The 21,105-nt window shown below is 40.5% G+C and overlaps 1 protein-coding gene across 11 annotated transcripts in view; it reads left to right on the top strand.

The window, feature by feature from the left end:
• The first annotated feature begins 5,656 nt into the window (after nucleotides 1-5,656).
• LOC131246395 (uncharacterized) overlaps nucleotides 5,657-21,105 on the top strand; it is a 63,065-nt gene continuing 47,616 nt past the window's right edge. For 7 of the 11 annotated variants that reach the window (XM_058246486.1, XM_058246483.1, XM_058246484.1 and 4 more), the window contains exon 1: nucleotides 5,657-5,808. In XM_058246486.1, the coding sequence (XP_058102469.1) occupies nucleotides 5,688-5,808 (121 nt within the window). In that variant the 5' untranslated portion in view covers nucleotides 5,657-5,687. Of the gene's footprint in view, nucleotides 5,809-11,426; nucleotides 11,541-21,105 lie in introns of all 11 variants that reach the window. The other 4 variants (XM_058246493.1, XM_058246492.1, XM_058246491.1 and 1 more) reach the window with 3 other exon arrangements.

A 21,105-nucleotide genomic window follows, 5' to 3' on the forward strand; every position in this document is an offset into this window, starting at 1 on the left:
TGTGGACTCTTTGGGATGTGGTTATTTGCTGATGTGGATTTAGTCTTTCAGTTGGATGAGATCCACCCCGTCCATTAGGTGTGCCGAACAAAGTCAGTGATACAGACCGTTTATCTGATGGGCTCTGGCATGGTGAGATCGTGACCCAAAAATCTTATAGATTGGTTTCTCATTGGGCATTAACTGAATTCATGCTCCGTCTTCTTTAACCGTTTATTTAAGATCACCGATGTACTGGGGCCATCCATGGTGGGACCATATGATGAGTGGTCTGGATATGGTTCACTAAGCCATTGTAATGTCCTGAATCTCGGGGACGAGTGAATACTCGACTTCTGATATTATGGGTGTCACTTATGCTTTGTGAAAGCGAGTTTTACTTTGGCATGTGGCCATTTGAGAAATTAAAATGAATTATAACGCGTGCACTAAAATGAATGCAACTTAAACTCAAATTGTACGGCCAACAATAAGATGCATATATATGTCCAGTGTATGAGAACATATCTCGACAAAAATATAGAATGGGCCTAAAGTCTCGGCCCAAAAATCTCATCTCTATTCATTACCCCTAAAACAACTTCTAATGGCTTGCCCAACAGATAAAAGTACAAGATCTCCTCCTCTGAGTCCACATATACTTCCTTCAGCGTGTCAAACTTCATGGTGCCTCCATTTATAATGGGATATGGTTGGTGTTTTAAAACATCGTCTCAGAGTGAGAGTGAGTGATCAACTCAGGGATTCCATTAACATCAAATTATGCATGTTATCAATTCCACAAGAACAGTTAATAATAAAGCAACTTAAACACTCAGTTCTTATATGCTTTTATCAATGCACATGCATAATGTTATAAGATGATGCATGCCCTCACGATCTAACACTCCCTCATAGCGAATCCAATGCCTCATTCACAAATGCCAACACTCCCTCATTATGCGATCACAAGCCCGAGTCATTACAACCTATACAAATGCAATGCAATGAGTGATCATGTTAGCAAATTATTTAATTAAATCCATTCATCCAGCAAGATTGGGGAAAGTGAAACATCTCCGTTTAATCAATGGTCATAGCCAGAGCACTAGGTCTAGGGCCGCTGTAGCGACCCTGTATATGCGATACTTAATCCATCTGGGTTCATCACTCCCAGCTGAACTCATACGACAGGCAAGATTGTGAACAAAATTAATCATGGTCACTACGGAGAGGCTTATCATCCCAGTGTAGCCTGACAACCCAGACATAATGTCTCATACTACCATGCCTAGCTCCTGAGGCTTAGGGATCGTATCGCTAACGGTTATGAGTGGGCCTCTCTAGGGTGTAAGGTAATTCAGTTTCAAGCAGGTGTGATCATATGTGGTGGACATACATAGTTGGTCAACTAGTAGACTAGTTCAACCGACTCGGGCAAACTTTGATTTGACCGGCATTGGATGCAATCATTCCATGTAGTCTGACTACTATCAGTTGTTCGCGTTCAACCTGAGTTAGTCAGACTGGCCCAGGGCAGCCAATTAAAATAGAGCTGCCCTTGCAAGTTTTATGGTTTGCCGGCCAACCCGAGTGACCAATTGGCCACAATCAAACAGTATACTTCATTTATTACTCATCACAGGAATATGAAAGAATCCACAATAGTAAATCAGGAAAGTTCTACTTAATTTGAGTATTTTATCGAACATGCGGGTGTGCTACCCAAATTGTCGCAAAATTTGCAGGTGATAAAACAAAATTAAGTGCATATGCCAGAGAATAATATAAAGCATGGGCAATAATTTTAGTAATTTCAACTTATTCTATCAATCAATCAAGATGTTCAAGTTACATTACGATTTACACATAATTTGTAATTTTATGGAGGACAATCGATTGAAAAAATAGATACTGGTTAGCATGTGATCATCTATTCACTGTATAAATCATTAATTGCGACAAGAGTTCGATAAACAACAACCTAAAGGTAACGGTCCACACCTTGAAGCGGTTCGTCGATCTTTAATTCCACTCCTAGGGTTAAGGTCCCATAGATTAGTATGCCAATGCCCTATACCAGCAAGGTTAGCTTGCAAGGGCGCATGCAATCATCCTCTAAGGCCCAAATCACAAATGGTCGTGGGGTCCCATTTTCTATTGAACTTGCCATTGGGGATGCCGTTTTTGGCCTACAGGGTCCTGCCCCCTCCATGGGATCTATGATTAGTCATAATTGGTCGAAGATCGGATGCTTTAATCAATCGTGGGGGTTCTACTTGTGATGGACGATAGTTGATGGTCGATCAAGGACACGACTATATGGATGCGAGCGGGAAAATATCCTTAACTCACACCTTGAGTTTGGTTACAATCCGACGGTTGGAAAGTCACAATTTCACGAAAGAGCGGAGGCTATTTCACTTAAGTGTAAGGGATTCGCATGTTTCAGGCGCTTTATCTTCTAGCTTAAGTTGAGCGGTTCCAGGCATTTTTTTGGTTTGCCGCTAGCGATGGGCCTCAAGCTCAATGAGTGAAAGATTCTTTATAGTTTCAAACTTAATGGAACTACAAAGAGTGATTTAGATTTATTTTGGTCTATCTAGTATGGTCCTAGAGCGGCTCCGCTAGTGGACACCCAGAGATCTAGCATTGTTTTGGCTCAGGTGTTACAGCCATGAATCGTTGCTAAGATCGCTCAACGCACGCATAGAATAAATGTGGGCCCCATTATGATCCACTTAATGATTCAAATCTTCATCAGGCTGCCCTTTGCCCAATCACCACAATTGCATGATCCCAACCATCCAATCCTTAACAATCACATAAGTGTTTGGCCGGGTGGATCAGAAGGAATTGACTGGTATTAGGGTGGATGGCATGGATTTCGAGGTAATGATGGATGCGTGAGTGGATTGGTGCAAGATCCATGAGATTGTTATATCGAGTTTGTTTGGCACGCCTGGCCAATCCCGGGATTAAACCTTCCCATCCCTTCCAATCCCTCGAACCAAACACGTCCCATACAAATTTGAACGGATTAGGGTGGATTGGATGGGATTTAAAGGTAATGATGGTGTTGTCAGTGGATTGTTGCAAGATCCATGGGATTGCTATATCTCGGGATCAGATCACCCAGCCTGTTTGGCATGCCATTTAACTTCCAATCTCTCCCAGTACCATCCAATCCCTTCCAATCCACCTGGGCAAACAGGCCCTAAAGGATTAATTCCATGACCGGTGGCCAAAAGTCCAAAATCGGAGGAAATTAGGCTGCCCCCAATAACCCTTACTCATCCAGCTGTCGCGAACATAGCGGTCGTGCAAGATCTGGGCCCTTCATACGGTGGGCCTTTTGGCCTGTGTGGTCCAAATTTAAATCGGTTAGACCATCTTAACCGTCCAGTTCAAGCGAAAAAAGGTAGGTGAAAGAAAAGCCGATCAAGATCAATATTCAATGTACAAAATCCTCAGATCGAGTAGTTGTGCTGATTGGAGAAATGTGACATTTGGCCCAGGGACACATTCGCCATGGGCCCGCCTGATGATGAGTAATGAAAGGTCTAGATCTCGTGCGTACCTGCCACTGCCTCTTCGGTGGATCCCTGACCATCGGGTCCACCTTGATGTATTTTCCTAACATCCACGCTGTCCATCCGTTTTGACAGCTCATTTTGGGACATGATCCCTAAAATGAAGCAGATCTAGATCTCAGGTGGACCACAGCACAGGAAAAACAGCGGTGATTGACCATTAAAAACTTCTCGTGGGCCACAAAGTTTTGGATCAATCTGATATTTGATGGCAAATAAACATTCTGGTGTCTTCCACGAAGTTTTTATTGGTGGTATTCGGTCACCAGTATTTATTGTGGTGTGGTCCACCTAAGAGGTGGATCTGCTTCATTTTTTGGATTATGCTCTAAAATAAGCTGTCAAAATGGATGGACGGAGCGGATCCAAAGAACGTGGACCCACAGTCAGGAATCCGCTGCGACACACAGGAAGTCATCACCTAAGCATGAAGCAACCCAAGCATCACATGGGTGAGTACTTGCGTATCAAGCATCACACTCAAAACCGGGGTTCTGTGGGCTTGTGAGGACGCGGATTGCTTACTGACACTGCAGTAGAGACCGCGGTCTTCTGTGGGCCCCACCATTCTGTATTTGTCACGCTGTCCGTCCATTTTGGATCATTATTTTAGTGCATGAGCCGAACAATGAGGCAGATCCAAATTTCAGGTGGACCACGCCACAGGAAACAGTGGTGATTGAACGCCGACCATTAAAAACTTTCTAAGCCCCACTGTACTGTTTATTTTCCATCCAGCTTGTTGATTAGGTCATACAGACCTGTATGAAGGGAAAACATGAATATCGGCTTGATTCAAAACTTTCCTGGCCCCAAAAAGTTTTTAATGGTGGCCGTTCAATCACCACTATTTCCTGTCTGTGTACCTCAAATTTGGATCTGCGTCCTTTTTCAAGTCATACCTTAAAATAATCCGATGGAATGGATAAAACACATATATCATGTTTTGGACGTTTCAATTCGATAAGTTCCAAGTGCATGAGTAAGCTGTAAAATTTCGGATGCATCCAGCTGGGGTCAATGCTTAATGGGCCCACTAAGATGGATGTTTTTTATCCATCCATTTTTTTCATCTCATTTTAGGACATGAACCTAAAAGTTAGGCCACACAACATAAGACAATGGGGACGAGAAACGGATTGGCCACTAACCTGCCACTAGCCATAGCTAGTGGTTGGTGCTTTGTGGGCCCCACCATGATGTATGTGTTTCATCCATTCCGTCCACCCATTCTTCCATAGATCAGTTTATAATTTATTTATTGTATGAGCCCAAGAATGAGGTTGATCCAAATTTCAAGTCTACCGCACAGTGTTGATTGAATGCCCACCATTAAAAACTTTTTGGGGGCACAAAAGCTTTGGATCAATCTGATATATATTTTTTCCCTTCATCAAGTCTTCATTACCTAATCAACAGGTTAGATGTCAAATAACCATTACCTTGAGCCCTAGGAGGTTTTTAGTTGTGGACATTCAATCACTACAGTTTTCCCATGGTGTGGTCCACCTGAGATTTAGATATAGCTAAAATTTATGATAAATCCCTAAAACCATATTTCAAAATAGATGGACAGCTTGGATAAAATACATACATCATGGTGGGGGTCCACTAGCGTCAGGCTGTGCAGCGTCACTAGCCCAGCCGCGTCCGCGGGGACAATGACGTCCACCGTTGAAACATTCCTAAGGCCCACAGTAATTTTTATTTGTCATCCAAACGGTTCATAAGGTCACACAGATCTGGATGAAGGGAAAACACGAATATGAGCTTTATCTAAAGCTTCTGTGGCCCCTATGAAGTTTTCAACGTTAAGAGTTCAATCCACACTGTTTCATACGGTGTGGTCCACTTAATATATGGATCTATTTAATTTTTGGTTTCATTTATTAAAATGAGCTGAAAATTTTGATGGACGGATTGGATAAAACAAATACATCATAGTGGGTCCCACAGAGCTTTGACATCAGCTAGCTAGCTGGTGTGGGGTCACCAGCTAAACCGCGTCCAAAATTTTCTCTTTTCAATAGGTTTTCGGCGCGTCCAAAATTATCTCTTTTCAAAAGGTTTTCGGCGGGTGTTGAGAGAGAGAGAGAGAGCGTCACCGGCGAGAGAATGGATTCCGGCGAGGTACGGGGAACCGTCGGAGCAGAGAGAGAGATCAGAGCGGGTATGGTGAGCTGCGAGATTTCCGTCGAGGAGCAACGCAGGGAGAGAGAGAAACACGTTGGAACAGGTAAGAAAGCTCTGAATTCCGGCGATTTTGGGAGAGATGTTGTGCGGTGAGAATACCCTTTCTTATTCATTAGAGATTTTTACAAAATAGTGCCTCACAATTATGATATCTACGTTCTGATACCTTGTCTAAGAAGCTTTTCATTAAACTACCTCATTAGATTTCCCTAACAGGAGTTGTAAATGACAAAAATGCCCTTCTGATAGAATTTTAAAAAAAAGTCGATGTATGAAGGAACTTTCATAGTTAGCAGTGAAGTTCAGAACTATGAAGAATAACATTCATATTTTTCATGATTCGAATAGTAACAGCTACTTTACTTCTGACTCCATTGCAGACTCTCTTGCTGGTCGTTTTAAATCCATCTTAGATATTCCTGTTAAACTACGCACCTTTCCCTTCTATGTGCAAATCAATGGAATTGATAATACATAAAGATTAATGGATGATAATCACTTCCAACACAAGCAAGCAAATCATCAAACATGTAGGATGCAAGAGACAGATTTTTTTATGTGGAACCTTCGACGTGAAGGGAAAAACTATGGGACCTAGTAAGACAAAATCCACTATAATAAAAATAATGGAAGTACAATCATCAAGAGACCAACCTCTCTTGGATATCCAAATACATCACCCAAAGGTGGATTACATGCAATAATGAAAGGAAAGAGTTTTCTCACCAAATAGGGATTGTGCAAAACTCCCAAGATAACCCGTGGAGAAGATAATTAAAGAAACCGGCGTTGTGGATGGAGCCTCACGAACTCGGATGCAGAGATTTTGGTGCTAGAAGGCCCTTGATTTTTTTTCTTCTACAAAACCCCATTTTCTCATTCTTCTTTCTCATGTTTTTCTTCAAGAAAGGAAACCCCCTAATGTTGTTGTGTTATGTTTTTTTTTCCCCCTTAAACAAGAGAAATAGTCCAAAAGACCAAAATGCCCCCACACGCGTGGTAAAAAAAAGACTACTTAAGCCCACGTGTGGGTCTCACCTCCACATGAGGGAGACCCAACGATCTTTGCCTCCCGACTTATGAGGAGGGCTCCACCATGCCCAAACTTGCTATGCTTATGCAAAACTCATGCTTTTCTCTAGATAAGGCCTTGGTCATCATATCTGAACCATTTTTGTCCTATGGATCTTCTCAAGTTGTAGCAACTTTTCTTTAAGAGCATCCTGAATCCAATGATACCTTACATCTATGTGCTTGGATTTGGAATGGAGACTTGAATTCTTAAAGGTGGATAGCATTTTGGCTATCACAATGAACAATATGCTTGTTTTGCTTCAAACCAAGTTCTTGAAAGAACCTCTTCATCCACAATATCTCTTCACAAGCTTCTCTAGTTGTAATATACTCGGCCTCTCTAGTAGACTAAGGCCATACACTTCTGTAGCTTGGATTGCCATGACGCTACTCTTCCTGCAAAAAATAAGCATGTACCCTGATGTGGACTTCTAGGAGTCAATATCTCCTGCCATATTTGCATCCGCGTAGCCTTCTAACACAAGTTCGCCATCACTAAAGTATAAACATAACTTGGATGAACCCCTGAGATATTTGGGAATCCATTTAACTACCTCTTAGTGCTCTTTGCTAGGATTTGTAAGAAATATGCTAATAACACCAATTGCATGTGCGATGTCGGGCCTTGTGCACACTATGCATACATCAAATTTCCTACTATTGATGCATAGGGAATTTTCTTAATTTCTTCTTTTTCTTTCTCACTTGAAGGTCTTTGCTCACTACTTAACTTGAGGTGACTTGCAAGTGGAGAATTGATTGGTTTTGCCTTGTCTATATAGTACCTTACAAGAACTTTCTTAATATACCTTTTTTGTGATAGCCATAGCTTGCTAACCCTCCTATCACGAGAGATCTTCATGCTTAAATTAATTGTGCGAGTCTTAAGTCCTTCATGGTAAAGGACATGCTTAACTCTTTTTTCAACCTATTAAATTTTCCAATATCTTGATTAACAATCAACATATCATCAACATAAAGCAAAAGAATAATAAAATCACCATCATAAAATTTCCTAGTAAATACACAATGGTCTGAAGCGGTTGTTTTATACCCATGGTCCACCATAAATGGGCTTGTCTTAACCCGTTTAGGCTCTCTGGTCCACCATGAATGGGCCTGTTTTAACCCGTTTAGGTTCTCTTTTAGCTTGCAAACTATGTGTTCCTTTGCCTTTGACTTTGAAACCTTTTGGTTACTCCATATATCTCTCTTCCTCTTAATTGATATGAAGGAATGCCTTTTTGACGTCTAGTTGCTCAATCTCTAGGTTCATATTTGCAGCCAAACCTAATATGACTCGGGATGGATGGCATCTTCATTGCAAGTGAAAAAATCTCATAAAAGTTAATGCCCTTTTTTTTATCCAAATCCTTTCCCAACCAACATTGCCTTGTACCTTGATTGTGAGTTCTTCTCTTCTGTCTTCAATTTGAATACCCACTTATTCTTGAGTGTTTTCTTGCCCTTAGGTAGCTTCACCAAGTCATAGGTGTGGTTCTTATATAAAAAATCAATCTCTTCTTACATAGCTCTTAGCCACTTCCCTTAATATTCATCGATTTGAGCTTCTTGATAGTTATTAGGTTCACCCCCATATATAAGCATGACATACTCATGAGGTGTTGGCTTGCTCTAGTAGACATTCTCAACCAAGGCTTAACTGATGGTTCTTATGGGGGCGGCTCCCCCCGTTCTTCTCGTTACATCACCTATCGGGACATCATCACCAACCATCTCTTCTTGACCGCTATCATCATGCACCATGGGAGGAGGAACTGGATCTATATCAATAAGATCATCTGCAAAGGGCTGAGGTTTTTCAACCTTCTCAAAATCTTCAATTGTATTGTCTTATAAAAAGACCACATCCCTGCTTTTGATCACCTTCTTATTAATTGGATCCGATAACTTGTAGCTAAAATTTTCATTTGCATAGCCCAAGAAGATATGCAGTTTTGCTTTGTCATAAAATTTGAACCACTTATCTTTGGGTAAATGCACAAATGCTCTACAACCAAAGCACATTTAGGTGTTCATAGGAAGCATCTTTCCTGGTCCATACTCTTTTTGCAACATCTCCATTCAGAGGAGTCAAAGGAGATTAATTAACATGCAATGCATATTGTTTCCCCCCAAAAGGAGATTAATCTTGGTAATTTTGTCTGCAAGAGCATACATCTTATTCTTTCCACAAAGTGCAATTCATCCTTTCTGCTACACCACTATGCTATGAAGTCTTGGGAACAGATTGCTCATGTCGAATTACATGGCCTTTGCAGTATTGCTCAAATGGTTGAATATATTCACCACTATTATCTGGTGCGAATACATTTCAACAGTTTGCCTGTTTCCCTTTCCACCATCGGTCTTTAATCTTCAAGGCATATGCCCATACCTTTCTGGAAGCATCATTTATGAAGGTAATAAAGTAAAAGGCCTTGCGAAGAGTTTTCACTTTTATAGGATCACAAACATCAAAATAAACCAATTCCAAAATATTTATTTTTCTTTAAGGAGAATTTTTATGAAATGAAATTCTATGCTGCTTATCAACTAGATGATGAACACAATTATTTAAAGGTGTACCTTTCATACCAAGGAGGAGTTGCTTCCTGGCAAGAACCTGTAGACCCTTCTCGTTCATATGGCCTAGTCGCTTGTGCCACAAATCAATAGAGGAATCCTTCTCTGTTCTATGTAGCTCATCCTTGCATAATTGTACTTGTTTCTTATACAAAGTGCAACACTTTCATCCTCTTGCTATTACAAGAGACCCTTTGGTAAGCTTCTATTTTCCATCATCAAAGTGATTGTTGTAGCTTTCTTTGTCCAATCTTCCCACAAAAATTAAATTAAGGCGAAGATCGGGTAAATGTCTCTCATCCTTGAGGACCAACGTGCAACGAACATTAATCTTAACACACCCATCACCCATCCTCACAATTTTTGAAGAGCTACTGTTACCTATCCCCACAACACCAAAGTCCCCCGACTTGTAAGATGCGAAAAAATTCTTACAACGAGTAGCGTGATTTGAGGCATCGATGTCAATCACCCAATCTGTGTTTTGACATGTGAGACTGAAGTAGGATTTTTTACAATGTAAGAAAATATAATATCGCCATCTAAAGCAACCGCAGTTGTGTCCTTCTCTTCTAGCTTTTTCTTCCATTTTATTTCTTCTTTTCCCTTATGGGCTTTTGGCACTCATTTTGGTAGTGGCCAACTTGCCACAATTATAATAGTTAATATCCTTTCCTGACTTGACTGAGAAGAACCTAAGGATTTTCTTCTTGTTTCTACATCCAACAAACTATTTGTTACGTGTCTCATTGTAACAAGCTCGCTAGGAGCGAAGTTACTTAGAGACACCGCTAAGGTCTCCTTACTGTTAAGCAAAGAACTAAGTAGTAACATGGCCTGCAACTCATCATCTAGCATCATCTTCATATAAGAGAGTTGATTAACAATACCTTGCATCTCATTCAAATTCTTGGCAATAGAGCTACCTTTTTTGTACTTCAAGTTCACAAGCTTCCTAATTTCCTGTGGTCTTTCTCTCTTACAACCCTTCCAATCTTCCTAATCAAGCACAAGTGTGCCAAAGTTTCTATAGAAACATGATGAAAAAGACTATTGTCTAGTTTCTTTCACTCATCATCGATTATATCTTTCAAAATTTCCCCAACACCTTCAATAGGTGCGTACAAGTCTTTGCAATACAATAAATCTTCTATCTTGGCTTTTCGAATCATCCAATCATTTCCATTGATACTAACCATTCAACTTGTGCTTGCCTCCATGATTCACACATGAAATAATTAGAACCAAAGCTTTGATACCACTTGTTGGGAAACCGCACACCTTTCCCTTCTATGTACAAATCAATAGGATTAACAATACAAAAAGATTAATGAATGATAATCACTTCCAACATGAGCAAGCAAATTATCAAACATGTAGGATGCAAGAGAAATCTAGATTTTTAATGTGGAAAACCCTTTGACATGAAGGGAAAAACCACGAGATGTAGTTTGGCAAAATCTACTATAATAGAAATAATGGAAGTACCATAGTCAAGAGACCAACCTCTCTTGGATATCCAAATATATCACCCAAAGGTAGCTACAAGCAACAATGAAAGGAAAGAGTTTTCTCACCAACTAGGGATTGTACAAAACCCCCAACACAACCCTTGGAGAAGATAATTGAAGAAAACGACATTGTGCAATGAGCCTCACGAACCCAGATGCGAAGATTTCGTTGCTAGAAGGCTCTTGATATTCTTCTTCTACTAAACCCCCTTTTCTCTTCTTCTTTCTCCAAGAAAGAAAAACCCTCAAATGTTATCGTGTTATGTTTTTTTTTTTTCCTTGTCTTTTTCTTAAACAAGAGAGATAGGCCAAAAGACCAAAATGCCCCCACACATTTGGTAAAAAAATAAGACTACTTAAGCCCACATGTTTGGGTCTCACCTCTATATGTGGAGGGAGCCCCAACACCTCCTTCCTCAACTGTTAAATGTGATCTCAGCCATTTAAGTTTTCCTCACAACCCTACTTATATTGCCTTTACCTTCTGTAGGATATTGAAATCAATAGATTCTACTAATATTGCCTTGATCCAAAGGATGACTCTGCTTCCACTCCAAACAAATTCGGGCCCATTTCTCTATCAAATTTCATTTACACAAGCAAGGTAAGTTGCTTAGTAGCAAATTCAAAGAGGTCAAATATGTGGCTCAATTTGCCTTTGTCGCCAATGGAAATATTACATATAAATATATAATATTCTTTTGTGCCAAAGTATGAAGGTTGATACACATGCACTATGTAATTGTACAAGTGACACATACTCTAATAAAAACCTATTAAAATGTGGAATCTGATGTTTGTAAGCCGCAATCCCAAAATCAGATCTGTTGAACTATCCTAACGTGTGATTCATGAATACCTATCTAATATCTATTGAAATGATTTTCTCGTTGTAAGGCATTTTTTTCAGCTTACAAAAATACCTTCTTAATGCAACTTCCATTTACAGAAATCTAACAGAATGTATGGGAATGATAGTTACCTAAACTATGAGTTAGCTTAATGAAAAAGCTTTTTATATGCGTAAAAAAAAAAAGCTTTTTATAAATGTACTGGAATGTATATTCTATAATTATGTGGTATTATTTTGTAAAAATACATATTTATTATAGGCTAGTGTACTTGGCACATAAGCACCTGTCATAGAGAGGTCCAAGCTACGGAGAGTTACTTTAGGGGATAAGGATCAAACAACCCTTCTGTCATATTTTTGGGACTAACCATCCCCTCTCTAACTTACAATTCCACTAAACCCTCTTTTTAGCAAAATCTACACCCCTTTGTTAGCAAAATCTTTGTTAATTCTTCTTCTACTAGTTTTTTTTTTTCCAGTTTTACACTCCACTCCTTAAAAATAAGGAAAGTCTTTCTGTATTCCTCTTCCCTATTTCCAAATTTAATGCTCATATGGAAAAACTAAATATGGTAACACCCTCTTTGTAAGACACATCGCAAGGTGATATATCAATAGGGTCCACTGTGATGTCTTTGTTATATCCGCTCCATCCATCTGTGGGGCCAGCTCATATTTGGACGTGTCAAAAAAATCAGACAGATTCAAAACTCATGTTGGCCACAACACAAGAAACAATGGAGATTAAACACCCACCATTGAAACCTTTTTTGGCCCAAGAAAGTCTTGGATCAGGCTAATGTGTATTTTCCCTTCATCCTGATGGTACTTACCTTATAAATGGGATGGATGGTGTATAAACGTTAGGGTGGGCCTTGGTAAGGTTTATAGTGGGTGCTTCCATTCCCATCGTTTCCTGTGTTGTGACCTACTTGAGTTTTGTATTTGCCTCAGTTTTGGGCTCATGTCCTAACACAAGCTAGAAAAATGGATGGAGGGAATGGATGCCACACAAAGTCATGATGGTAGGGCTTTAGCTTTCGGGTGGGCTCACCATATTTTGGTTGAGTTTTGACAGGTTCCTGTGCTACAATACTGTGCAAAATAAGTTTTCACCCCAAACTGCATCTTAGATGGTAATCTCGACCATTTGTGTTCTCATGATTTTGTTAAATGGAAGTCATGACCTTTCAATCATGCTTCGATGATGATCCAAACCTTTGACTCTTCAATTTGAATATGAGCCATTCAAACTTCTCAATGTTTTAAATTCATCTTCGTATGCAACCATTTGTTCAACAAATGTCTCTTAGGATGGTGGTCCATTTAGCATGGAATCTAAAATATGGATGGTTTAGATCATCATCTAAAATGCAATCTTGGGTGAAACATGATAGCAGTGGTTCACTGGCACCCTACCCTATCTGATGCGGACACAAGTGCATTCAAGGTGTACCAACGAAGAAAGCGCCAACCACAAGTGCCGTCCTTGTGGATAGGCGACTATTGAGGAGCTGAAGACCTTTCACATGTGATTGGACATATAGAAGACCCCACTTAGGGAAGACACATGTGAAGGAAGATTGGAGAAAGAAGACCGAGCGTCCAAACTTTCGCATACTTATGTTATTTGTGTGTTTTTGACTTAGTTAGGGGTCTTTTAGTAATTTTATATCTTTATTTGCTTATTCTAGGGGTATTTTAGTAATTTTATGTCTTTATTTGCTTATTTAAGTGGGCTAAAGCCCTAAACACGAATTTTAACTATTGATTAATGAAAAGCAAACCCTTTGGTTGCCTCCTTCCTCTCTTCTCTCTAATGGTGCTTCTTCTCTCCCCTTGATCTTCTTCTTCTAATTTCTTCTTGTGCCCCTCCAACTTCCTCAAGGTAATAACTTTCTTCATTCTATTTTTCAGTTTTGGCTAATTCTTCTTCGATCAAAATCTTGAGAACCGATCTAAACCCTAAATCCCCAAATTCTCAAATCCCTAATCCGAGAAACTTTTTGGTTCTTCGGACTAGTGATCTTCATTGATCGATTGGGTGTGACCATGCAAGATCGGGAGGTCTCATCCCTCGTCGGATCCAACCTAAGTAGTAATTGAATTCCATACTCCATGGTTGTAGTGATGGCCCGCTCCATTGCATGTTTCCTTTATGATTTTCTCAGTTATGATGATTACTGTTAGAATTTTATATCATTTATTCCTTTTATTTCCGCTGTTTAATTATCTCCATGAGCATGCATCATAATTAGGGCTGTCCTGCGTCACTATCAAAATCCATTCCAATTGACCTTGCCTTCCCTTCTCATCTCCCAATATAAGAGAACACAATCCTCTACAACACTTGTTTTATGCAGTGTGTAAAACACCCAAGCTTGTGGGGCCTAGTGGCCCACCATGGTATATGTAGAATCTACTATGTCATCATGTTTTATCCTTGAATATAAAACTTGGGCAAAAAATCAGTGACATCCACAACTCGGGCAGGCTACAATATACAAAACAATGGGAATGGATGCCAACTGTAGGTTTGTGTGTGGGGCCACCATGGTGTTTATCTTTCATAAAACCCATTAATCAGGTATAACTCACCAGGATGAAGGGGAGATACAAAAATCAGCCTGATTAAAAACATAAGTGGGTCACATAGTGTGAACTTAGCAGTTTTGAGAGCAACTTTACATTGTTTCCACTGTTGTGGCCAATATTACTTTTTAATCAGGGCTATCTTTTTTACGTACAGCTAATATAATGGTTCTCACCTGATGGATGGAGTGGATTTTACATATGCAACATGGTGTGCCCCATGGAGCCTAGGTGTTTTACATACGGTGTAAAACATGTGTTGTAGAAAATACCAATCCAAATGCACCGCACATGGCCTCACCGGGCGTGTTCATGGATCCCAACGTTCTCAAAAGGTCTCTCCACCATGAAAGGTGGACACTTGCTAATTAGGCTGATCCAACCATCATGTGGGCACCATGTGAATTTGAACAAATTTTTTTTTTTTTAATAAATTTATTTTGTAGTTGCTAATTGTTTTCTGTGGTATGGCCCACCTAATGAACAAGCCTATTTTGTCATCCCATCATTGTGTGGGACTTTATAATGCATGAGTTGGATGGCGCACACACACGAACACACGATGGGTCCACTATAGAAAACATTGGACGACCATCTGAAAACCTCCAAATTCACGTGGTAGCTCACATGATGGTTCGATTAGCCTAATCGTGTGGTGTTCAAATTTTGCAGTGATGGAAAGGTTGGAAGCCATTCACACGCCCGGGTGAGCCCCACATACAATACCTGTATAATAAGATTGGTCTACAAGACTATTAGAAGATCAGGACTTCCAAAAGGGTATAATAGGAATAAATAAAAATATTATCCTCCCTTCTTAAACAGTGGAGGTAGATTGGATTAATTAGCAAAATTGGGGGTAGGGTTGGAATGAAAATAAGAGGAATGAAACCCCATAGAAGGCTTGTTGGATCCAAATAGGGTTTTCGATGTGTGTGCCCTCAGCCTATATTTATGCCCAATTTGAACTGCACATCCTATGGTCACACTTTTAAGTTTTTTCGCCTAGGAATGGAGGGGGTGGACATGCATTGTGTGGAGAATTCTGAAAAATATGCTCTCATCTATTATTTTTTCACTATCTAGGGACAATCCAACAAGCTAGTCATGCTTGGTATGGTCCACTTGAGCTTTGGATATGCCTTTTGTGGCCCCAAGAAGTTTTCAACAGCATGCGTTCAATCCCCACCTTTTTCTGTGGTGTGGTTGGGCTTTGGATCTACCTATTTTTGGGCTCATGCCCTTAAAATGAGTTGGTAAAATGGATGGATGGCGTAGATAAAACACATACATCACGGTGGGCCGCATAGAATCGGGTCACTAGGCAATTGACATCCCCATATGCAACCGACTCTGTTCATGACATGAACCCGAACATGAGCACTCCAAAACTCAAGTGGGCCATACCACAAGAAACAATGGGGATGGAAACATCTATCGTTGAAATATTCCTAGCCCACCAATGTGTTCAAAGGTGATTACCACCTGGATAAATGAAAAATCTTGATCCAAATTGTGGCCCCAAGAAGGTTTCAATGATGGGTGTTCAATCCTCATTGCTTCTCACGGTGTGTCACACTTGAGTTTTGGATCTTCCTCATATTAGGGGTTCATGCCCTAAAATTATCTTGCGAAGCGGATAGATGGAGAGTGGATATACCAACGGTGGAGAATGGTTTGATGATTATAATGTGAAGAAGAGAGGAGAAATTGAGAGAGGAGGAGGAGAGTTTGGGAAAGATGTTGTGTTAGGCTATCTTGCCCTAACACACAATATTTTATTATAATAGAGCATATAGTACACCGCAGGAGAAGAGAAAAGTGTGCAAATGCACTTACACTAAAAAGGGCCACTACACTATACACTAACATTCTTTATACTCCCCCTCAAGTTGGAGTATAGATGTTGATCATGCCTAACTTGTCACGAACACGATGAAGAGCATCTCGACTCAAGGGCTTTGTAAGAACATCAACAAGTTGATCCCCAGATCGAACAAAAGGAGTGACGATTTCCTTAGAAGCTACTTTCTCCCGAATAAAGTGACAGTCGACCTCAATATGCTTGATTCGCTTGTGGAAAACCGGGTTACGAGTAATATGGATGGCCGCTTGGTTGTCACAATAAAGATGAACAAGATCTGAATGAGGAAAGCCAAGTTATTCAAGAAGGTTGCGAAGCCACATGAGCTCACACGTCGCATGAGCCATAGCACGATATTCTGCTTCAGCCGAGGACTGAGCAACAACTGGTTGCTTTTTGCTCTTCCATGTTATAAGATTGCCACCTAGGAAGGTACAGAAGCCGGATGTAGAGCGGCGATCATAAGTACTACCTGCACAATCAACATCGGAATACCTAGAAAGATGAAGATGACCATGTAACTGAAAGCGGAGGCCAAGACTCGGAGCTGATTTTAGATACCGAAGTATGTGGTAGACAGCCGTGAGATGAGAAGTACGGGGAGCTTGCATTAATTGGCTAACAACGCCCACCGCAAATGAGAGATCTGAGCGAGTAATAGTCAGGTAAATAAGTCGGCCAACAAGTCGTCGATACATCCCGGGATCAGTAAGGAGAGCACCATCATCTGGTCGAAACTTCTGCGAAGTATCCATGGGAGTGGTAGTAGGTTTGCACCCTAACATGCCGGTCTCTATGAGAAGATCAAGCACATATTTTCGTTGTGACAAGACCAATCTGAATGATGAGCGACCAACTTCAATTCCGAGGAAGTAGCGAAGAGGACCAAGGTTCTTGATCTCAAACTTAGTCTTTTAAAATTCTTTGACCTCCCTCATTCCAACCGAATCACTACTGGACAGAACTATATCATCCACATAGACAATGAGAACCATGATGCTCGTCGATCGACGACATATAAAGAGAGAATGATCAGCATGACTACGAACAAAGCCGAACTCCAAGAGAGCCTGACTGAATTTTTCGAACCATGCACATGGGGATTGTTTGAGTCCATAAAGAGCCTTCTTCAACCGACATATAAGCACAGGGTTGTGAGAAGCAACAAAGCCAGGATGTTGATGCATGTAAACTTCCTCTGCAAGGTCCCCATGGAGAAATGCATTCTTAACATCAAGTTGAAACAAGGGCTATGATAAATTAACGGCGAAGGAGATCACAACGCGAATCGAATTAAGCTTAGCCACCGGAGAAAATGTCTCGAAGTAATCCACACCATGAGTCTGTGTGTAACCCTTAGCAACAAGACGGGCTTTATAGTGATCAATGGAGCCATTTAGAAGAAACTTAATCGTATAAACCCATCTACATCCAAAAGGTTTATGCCCTAAAGGAAGTGGCACAAGGTCCCAAGTATGATTCTTCTCAAGAGCAGACATTTCTTCTATTATCGCCTTCGTCCAGTCAGGACTTTGAAGAGCATTTGAGAGGGACCGAGGAATAGTCTGTGATGAAAGGGAAGCTGAAAAGACGGTGAAAGATGATTATATGAAACGAAATTACTAATGGGGTGTTGAGTACAAGATCGTGACCCTTTGCGTAAGGCAATGAAGAGATCTAAACTTGAGGTAGGAGAGTCACCTGAACCAACATCCAAAGTGAGCGGAAGAGTGGATGGCTGAGCGTGTGAAGATTTATCTTGACGATGATACACCCGCAGAGGCTTAGCCTCACCCAAATCACCAACAAGATGCTGAGCGGAGGGGAGAGGAGTTTTCCCATGATCACTAGTGGAAAGAGGAAGAGGATAAGAGTCATACTTCTCCTGACTTGCAAGAGGATCACAGAGAGATCGACTTGAAGTTGAGAAAAAAAGAAATATCCTCAAAGAAGGTTACATTGGTAGAGATATATTTCTTGCGAGTCAATGGGTCAAAACATTTATACCCTTTCTGACTCCGAGTATACCCTAGAAAGATACATTTAATTGCTCTTGGGGCTAAGTTTATCATTACTTCTATCCAAAATTTGAACAAAGCATGTGCAACCAAAAACTTTAGGTAGTAAAGGAAATGGATTATCATGAGGATACAATATAGTAAATGAAGATTTGTAAGACAGGATACGTGAGGGTATATGATTAATAAGAAAAGTAGCAGTTAGAAGAGCATAGCCCCAAAAATGTTTAGGTAGGTGCATACCAAGCAGAAGGGTGCAAGCAACTTTAAGAAGATGACGATTCTTTCGTTCTGCAATACCATTTTGTTGAGGTGTGGGAGCACACGACGTTCTAGATAAAATACCATGTTCCTGCAAGAAGGACAGAAAGACAGTAGACATGTATTCCTTCCCATTATCAGAATGGAGGGTTTTGATGGAACATTGAAATTGAGTACACACTTCATTATAAAACACTTTAAACGCATCAAACACTTCACTTTTAGATTTCAAAAAATAAATCCAAGTCATACGTGAATAATCATCAATAAAGGTAACAAAATATCTAAATCCAAAAGTGAATGTAACTGGAGCTGGTCCCCAGACATCCGAGTGAACCAAAACAAAAGGTTGAGATTTCCTCCTGTAAGAGCTAGGAGGAAATGTAGCACGATGATGTTTGGACAATTCACAAATATCACAGTATAACTGTTTAGTGACAGATAAGGAAGGAAACAAAATTCGCAATCTAGCTATTGATGGATGGCCTAAGCGGCAGTGCCACCGAGTCATGGACTCTCGATCTAGAGAAAGAGTACTAGAAGCGGTAACAGGTGTATCATCGAGAAGATAAACGGCTCCTCGCTCATGCCCCCCCACTAATCACTCTCTTCGTCTGTAGGTCCTGAAACAAACAATAAGAATGGAAGAAGGTAATGAAACAATTTAATGATTTAGTAAGAGAGCTAACATACAATAAGTTTAATGGAAAACGAGGCACATGTAAGACTGAGGACAGAGACAAGGAAAGAAGAAAGAGAGATGGAACCAATCCCAGAGATGGGAGTTTGGGTTCCATCTGCGACTGTGACATATTGAGTGTGGGGAGAAGGAGAATAAGAGGAAAATAATTGAGACCCACCAGTCATATGGGAGGAAGCTCTAGAGTCTATGACCCAGGAGGTAGGAGAGAATGATGCAAGAAGAGCAATACCTGACTGGGCCGAGGCTGCGTGAGATGGTTCAGGAATATCATGAATGTGAAGCCGCATAAGGGCATCATATGCAGCCCGAGAAATGATAAGAGACTCTCCTGAAGTAGACTGCTCAGCTGTCGGGGTGGAAGACTATCTCAGGAGCAATTGTGGATGCAATAGCAGCAGTGGCATACGTAGGACGACCATGTATCTGTCAACAATAATCAATAGTGTGAGTAGTTCCACCACAATGTAAACAAATGCGGGAACCATCACGTCCTTGTTCACGTCCACCACGACCACGAAGACTACGATCGCCACTACTGCGATCTCTCTTGCGACCTCTACCACGACCACCAAAAACAGAAAAGCACCCTGAACTCAAGGATGATACCTGAAGGCCAAGAGAGGATTGATTGCTAGCAAGATGTGCCGAACACTCTGGTGGCACAAATGAATGAGAAGGAAGAGTAGAGACAATAACACGTTGACACATGGCATAGACTGTCGTCAATGGGGGAAGAAGATCCTGCATAATAACCTGATCTGGATCATGAAGATAATCGGAATTCAACCCAGCTAGGAATTGCATGATACGAGTATCATCCCATTGCTTATAAGCATGTTCATGATCCTCTTTACATTTGGAAGGAAGAGGCTGATACATATCCAACTCATCCCACATACCCCGAAGCGTTGAATAGTAATCTTTTAATGATCTTGAGTTTTGCTGGAACTGACCAATTTATCGAATAAGCTGGAATACATGTGAAAAATTCTGATATTCCGAGAACATATCTTGAAGCGTATCCCAAATGCCTTTAGCTGGGGATGAAAGCATCACTGAGTGGCTAATCGAGGAATCCATACTATTCAACAAGCGTACAATAACTTGATGATTCTCCTTTGTCCAAGACTTGTAGGTAACATCTGTAGAGCTTGGGGGATCATCCAAAATATACGACAACTTCTCACGGGCTCCTAAGAACACTTTTACAGATTGTGCCTATTGAAGATAGTTGTCACCATTCAACTTAGTGGAGGTAATCTGTAAGGGGTTGGATTCAAGAGACCTTATGCCAAGAGATGAGGGCCCTTTGTCAGCCATAGGAGAGTCCAAAAGAGATAAACCTATGCTGAGAGAGGCCTTATGCAAGAAGAATTGATTCAAACAACTCTATCTCACTCAATGTTTCAAGATAATAAGATATAAACCTCCAACAAATAGCAATCATCCAAAATAACATGAAACACAATAAAAAACAGCCTAACCAAGTGAAAAACGGCCTAGCCGCACATCCATTTGAGGTTAATTCCTTCTCAAACATGGTTCTTAGGTAAAAAATCCTCCATGGGTAGCTTGGGAGGGACATTTTGGTCCATCTTGAGCAAAGAAACCAAAGAAAAGCTTACCGATTTGAGGTAGAACGAAGAAAAACGGAAAAAGGGCCCGATTTTCGAATTTCTTTATTTCGCCCAAAATACCATGAAAGAAGGTCTAAAAAATTCTAAAAAAATCATGGCAAATCTTTTAAAATCAAGATCTATCAAACCCCTAAACTTTTAGCTCAAATAGAGTCCATTCGTTCGTACAACGCTGGCGTCAGCAAGGTGATGTGTTGTCTCTCAATTTGTTGGATGCGAAATGCCTGGATCTATTATCTGA

This window comes from Magnolia sinica, chromosome 5 (assembly GCF_029962835.1).
Source record: "Magnolia sinica isolate HGM2019 chromosome 5, MsV1, whole genome shotgun sequence".
Classification (NCBI taxonomy): Eukaryota; Viridiplantae; Streptophyta; class Magnoliopsida; order Magnoliales; family Magnoliaceae; genus Magnolia; species Magnolia sinica.